At 42.5% G+C, this 6215-nt stretch overlaps 1 protein-coding gene across 2 annotated transcripts in view; it reads left to right on the forward strand.

Annotated features, from left to right (window-relative positions):
* The window catches only part of DNAH5 (dynein axonemal heavy chain 5), a 283808-nt gene extending 280089 nt beyond the window's left edge, over positions 1–3719 (forward strand). For both annotated transcript variants that reach the window (XM_027074356.2, XM_053202043.1), the window contains exon 79: positions 2873–3719. In XM_027074356.2, coding sequence (XP_026930157.2) covers positions 2873–3024 — 152 coding nt within the window. In that variant the 3' untranslated portion in view covers positions 3025–3719. The remainder of the gene's footprint in view (positions 1–2872) is intronic.
* Positions 3720–6215: the final 2496 nt, after the last annotated feature.

The following is a 6215-nucleotide window of genomic DNA, read 5'->3' on the forward strand; positions in this document are numbered from 1 at the left end:
GAAAAATGTAGGCTAGAGAAGGAAGTGACATAGTCAGAAAATAACACTCCCTCAAGGTGTCTTTTTAAAACCCTTTGGATCTTAAAGCATAGAGCTCACCAATTTAGACAGCCTCTTTTCTTTACTCCTCCTTCGGGAACCCTGAGGCTTCAAACCCATTTAGCTGATTTGTTCTGCCTACCTAGCATGTGTATTTTTGTCTTCTAAGTTATTTGTCTAACTAGGGCTAATGGTTTTGAATCCTCCGTTTATGTGGTTATGTAGTGTCTGTCAGCACTTTGACTATGAAATTATATTTTTGGTGGTTTCTCATCCTGCTGAAGAAGTTTGCTACATACTGTGACTAGGCATGGGCACCATCGGTTCTGAAGCAATTAAAAATAAATAAGATTGAATAAATAGATCAGAGAATTGTTTTTCATCTTATTGAAAAGAATGCTATTTTTCCCCAATCTTTCTTTTCTTTTGGGACTAAAATCCAAGTAGTCAAACACTTCCCAAGGTGTAAGTATTATAATTATCATTTGGTACAAATGCGAGACTTCAATGGGTTAGTTACTTCAGGATTTATGATGTTAGTCAAATTTGCATCAAGAAGAACGCTATTTAACATTTATTCCACATTTACGGATCCCAGGATTAAAGGATTTAAATCTCTCCATCGGTATTATTGGTATTAACTATACTCCATGACTTCACTGTCATTCACTTATTTCATCAGAATTTTTCATATATTTGCCTACTAATTATATATATTAGTTCTACTAATCATTATATACTAATGATATTCTCATGATAATTTAAAAAATAACGCCGTTACATTAATGTAGATTGTTTCTAATGATAAATTTCATGGGATGAAGCAAACACATAGTTTTAAATTACTGTCAAATATCTATGAGTTTGTTTTAGAACAGGATTCCTCGGCCTTGGCATTATTGACATTTCTGGTCAAGACGCCCTTTGTCGGGAAGGGTGGTCCCGCGCATTAGAGGGTCCTGGCAGCATCTCTGGTCTCTACCACTAGATGCCAGTATCAGCCCCACAGTTGTGATAACCAAAAGTGTCTCCAGATGTTCACAAATGTCCCCCGAGAGTAAAATAATCCTTGGTTAAGAATCACTGCTTTAGAATGCCTACTTTATATTGAAACTTATGTATAATACTATCATATTCCAGTTTTTAACATCTCCCAATAAAATTAATTATAGTGGAGTTATCAAAACACATGGCATAGAGGCACCTGGGTGGCTTAGTCAGTTAAGCATCCAGCTTCAGCTCAGGTCATGATCTTGCAGTGAGTTCAAGCCCCGCGCAGGGCTCTGTGCTGACAGCTTGGAGCCTGGAGCCTGCTTCGGATCCTGTGTCTCCCTCTGTCTCTGCCCCTACCCCACTCATGCTCTGTCTCTCTTTCCCTGTCTCAAAAATGAATAAACATTAAAAAAAAATTAAAACACACACACACACACACACACACACACACATGGCATAACAGGTTGGATATTTTATTGGGTCAAAAAATAAGATCTTAATTTCAGGTAGTGGCTTGCTTTTGTAATTTGTTAGAAAAAGATAAATTATTGAGCAAGTTAGTTTTGGGAAATAAATTCAGTGACTTCGGTACGTTAACATTGCATGTAGAGAGTTACTTTTGCCATGTTTCAGTGCCCACGTGTGTCACACGAATTCACCAAAGCAAAGTTGTCCTCTTAGTTAAATGTGTTTTCATCTCAATGCTTCTATGAGGGTCATTTATAATACTGGCCTTCCGGAGGAGTACAAGCATGGGTGCAGACAAAGTGTTTGTGCTGAAACAATTTATAATCTAGAAAAGAAGAGGAAATGATGTACTGCTTCCTGAGATGGATGTTTTGAGATGTGCAGATAAACTACGCGAGCAGTGTAGATTTAACAAGGAGCTGATGCACTTGAATTTCAAGGCTACTCAATGCAGAGGCTTCTTCCAAAGCCTAATTTAGTATTTTTACGTTACGTTACGCTTTCTTAAAGCCTCTCCCCCTCCACTGTGTAAGTATAAGGACCCACAAGACCGGGATCTATCCCTGATCATGGGGTGTCCAAGACCGGAGAGAGTGAGCCTTTGCTTAGGGATGAATGCATTAGAAAGGATCTTTGCAAGGTGGACGTACGTAGGTTGCCTTTCCTTGCATGTGTAGTTTTGAAAACTCCATGTGTTCATCTACCCCAAAAGGATAGATTGCATCTCACGGAGCTGAACTGTATCACAGCTCTGCTTCTCAGCCACTTCTGTTCCTCTGCACCCGTGGATAATCCCCAGCCCGTGATAGGGGTGGGGAACATCCTCTGTCCTGTGATTTCACGTGTAGTTTAGATTGTGGCACAGAGCGTTGAAGGCAGGATTTTGAAATAATAATCATAATATAGTGAAACCCTAGTGAGCATTGGTGCTGGACATTGATTAAAGGTGGCAGGTGCCTTGTGCCAAAGGCAAGCCATGAAGGGAAAATGGAGAGAGTGTGCACACACAAGATTTGGTGGGGAAGTAAAGGAGAAAGGGTGGAGGGGGCGTGGTGAATTGACAGGTGGGAAGGAAGCAATTGAAGGTTCATGGCCATAGCAAGCGGGCAGGTGTTACTTTCAAGGACAGGGGACAAAGGGCCAGCAGGGTACCTGAAGACGCCTGGGTGTTTGTCATGCCTGCGGGAGACCCGCAGTTGTGTCTGCTTCACATCTAGGAGTTGACTGACCTCAGAAAGAATTTCTCTCATTCTACCAGACCTTTGGAATGATCTGTAGAATGCGCAAATTTGGTTCTGTGCTGTTTGGGCTGCCTAAATTAAAAATTCACCAAGTTTTGTTTTTGTTTTTGTTTTTATGAAATTTTTTGTAGCTTTAAGAGATCCTCGGTTTTATTCCTGTCCCATTTACAAGAAGCCAGTCCGAACGGACTTGAACTACATCGCCGCTGTGGACCTCAGGACGGCCCAGGTCCCTGAACACTGGGTGCTCCGTGGGGTTGCCCTGCTCTGTGATGTCAAGTAACGTGGGGTGTGCCCCCCACCAGTACTTCAGAAAATGCAGGATCCGAATTATCCTAACCTTTACTTTTCTGTGAGTGCTGGACAGTTTTTAAATCAGGTTGATCATGTAGTTCATGAGCTGGTTAGGTTTTCCCTGCTCATTAGTTGGATGCTGAATTACGGGTTACCTGCTTCATCCTTAATGACCAATCGCTGTGTTTGTTGAAGAGTTATTTGGTGATTGAAAAGCAAAATTTACAACTTCCCAATGATGTGCGGCCCTCAAATCCACAGTAATACATTCAGCTCTAAAGCCTCAGTAGGTCAAGCAGACATTTCCTTGAAATGAAGGGATTCTTCTTCTGCTAATGTGGTTCCAAGGTAACACTAGGTTTGTGCTGACTTTGCTTCCAGGGCCTTTCGCTTTTGCATCAGGTTAAGAGATTTGTTTTCATGGCTCCAAGAGCCAATTGGAAAGACCTTTTTAAAAATGGAAGGAAATAGAAGGATGGATTAAGAATGTGAATAGAGGGGTGCCTGGGTGGCTCAGTCGGTTATGCATCTGACTTCTGCTCAGGTTGTGATATCACAGGCTGTGAGTACGAGCCCCACATCAGGCTCTGTGCTGACAGCCTGGAGCCTGCTTCGCATTCTGTGTCTCCCTCTCTCTGCCCTTCCCCCACTTGTACTCTGTCTCTCTCTCTCTCTCTCTCTCTCTTTCTCAAAAATAAACATTAAAAAGTTTAAAAAAAAGAATGTGAATAGAGTAGACAATTCATGTAATCCTATTGAATGAATGTATAATGTTCAACTCCGCTGATAATTAATCATGAGATACTAACTGATATTTGTTATAATAAAAAAATTAAAGCTGAAAGTGAATCATGGTGGGGTCTTTGTAAACGTGATGCACTCAGAGATTCCTAGAGTGATGTAAACCAACTCATCCTTTTTGTAAAACAATTAAATAACCAAGCACAGAAAGAACCATAAAAATGTTCACAGGCTTTGATCCGTATTTTCTCTCCTGGAAACCTATACCAAGAAAACAATTTAAAAGACTGAAATAAATTACATATCAAAATGTCTTTAGTAACAGAAAACAGTGGAAACGCCCTACATGTTCAATAATAAGCCTATGCTTAAGGAAGTTAGGGGGTGTGAGGCCGCTGTGAAAAACAGGATAGAAGGTTTCTTAGCAGGCAAATGGTAAACATGTACTCTGAAGTGGAAGATACAGCTAGGAAAATATCAGGTTGACTCAAAAAGGTATAATGATTGGAAAAAGAAACAGACAAAAGACAGAAGTCAGGTGGTGTGTGTGGATGCCACATGGGCTTTTATTAATGAAGAAAATGCTACCTGAGGAATTGTTCACATATTTCTATTTTTAAATCCTGGTTATAAAGGAGGAACTGCCTCATCTATAACTTATTGACTTGAAAACTTGGTCAGTATTAAATTAGAATTGTGGTCTACAAATGCTTGGTTGACTTCAGGTCCGCCTAACTTCACGTTTCTGGTGGTAAAGGGCTTCGAGGAGACCGGTGTGTGTCCCTCTCAGGAGGCCTGGCTCTGTGACAAGAATCATCTTATGCTAACTATGGTCAGAGCTGGGCCCGAGGGGTTCAGGTGACACCCACCCATCCTGGATGATACCGTTTTCATTTGAACGGCGTCTTTTGGTCTGAATTAATATATATGAGTTGATTGTGCAAATTGTGGTGAAACAATCATTTTATTTTGAAGAACACATAATGGAAATGTAGAAATGATGTGAGTTAAGAGAAAGCTGTTAATGGGTGTCTGAATTGTATTGGCTGTTTCTTACAAGGGGGCAAGAGCCACTGAGTATCCAGAAATAAGCTTTCAAAACCAGCTTTCTTACCAAGTGAGTTGGAAATGCGTAATTCATCTAATTTCGTGATACACCCTGTAGGTGTGTACGTACAAGCCTTTGAGACCCAGAGTAGAAAAGGACACTGTGAACACAACTAGAAATTTCCAGGGACTGATTCGACAAGGTATGTCGCCGAAGCAGTTGAAGAGCAATGAAGCCCCTTTCTGGTCCACCTCCATCATCTCCCACCCACCGAAGGGTTCTCGGCATCTGCTGAATCCGGGTGAAGGGAGGCCACCCCACTGGGTCTTCCGGGTGATGGAGAGAGTCGCTGACTTCTTGCGTGAGCAGAAAGCACAGCGAGTGTCTTGCTGCCATTGCAGAGTGGTAGAGTAGTCGTTTTCATCATCTCAAAATTGATTTATTTACAAAATTTCTTGGGGCGCCTGGGTGGCTCAGTTGGTAGACAATCCAACTTCGGCTCAGGTCATGATCTCACGGTTCGTGAGTTCGAGCCCCACGTCAGACTCTCTGCTGTCGGTGCAGAGCCCGCTTCAGATCCTCTGTCTCCCCTCTCTCGCCCCTCCTCCACTTGAACACACACACACACACACACACACACACACACTCTCTCTCTCTCTCTCTCTCTCTCTCTCAAAAATAAAAAAAAATTAAACTTTAAAAAGTATAAAAAATTAGAAAAAATTTTCTTAAGTGTGTCTGATAACTAGGTTGTCAGGCACTCTGGTGCACGCAGTGGGGGGATGATGGTGGGGAAAAAACGGTCACATTCCCTGATTTTGTGGACTTCACGCAAGAAGACCAGACACAGAAACTAGGTGATTATTCGGGTCCGTAACTTCACGTGATCTCAGTGTATGATTGTATAATATGACACGTGTGTGAGGGACAGAGAAGAAGGTATGAAGATTGGGAGTTTAGCACTATGAAGGGAAATGCCGGATGTTATGAGTGAGAGGAGCGGGAGGGACCACGGCTCTTCAGGTGTCGTGGATTAGCAGGCAGAAGCCGCACTGCAGCGTCCCCATTTATTTTTGACTGAGGACACAAAATGTAACAGCAGCAAGGAGCTCCCCTGAGCCGAAGTAGCCACTGTCTGGCGTTTCCTGGTCCTCTGGTTCTCCTGAGGTTTGCAGCTGCCGGTGACTCCCTCTGTGCAAGTAAGATCCTTCCAGGATGGAGCAAAAGAGAACATTTTGCCACATTGGAACTGTCCTGTTACGCGTGCTGCTTATGTCACCATCCCCCTTACCTCTGGCTTCTCTGAGCTGCTCTTTAAGGAAATGTTGGCAAGCATGGAACCAATTCAGCATCAACGAGGCCACGTCCCCATCAGGGGACACAGCAAAGCC

This window comes from Acinonyx jubatus, chromosome A1 (assembly GCF_027475565.1).
Source record: "Acinonyx jubatus isolate Ajub_Pintada_27869175 chromosome A1, VMU_Ajub_asm_v1.0, whole genome shotgun sequence".
Classification (NCBI taxonomy): Eukaryota; Metazoa; Chordata; class Mammalia; order Carnivora; family Felidae; genus Acinonyx; species Acinonyx jubatus.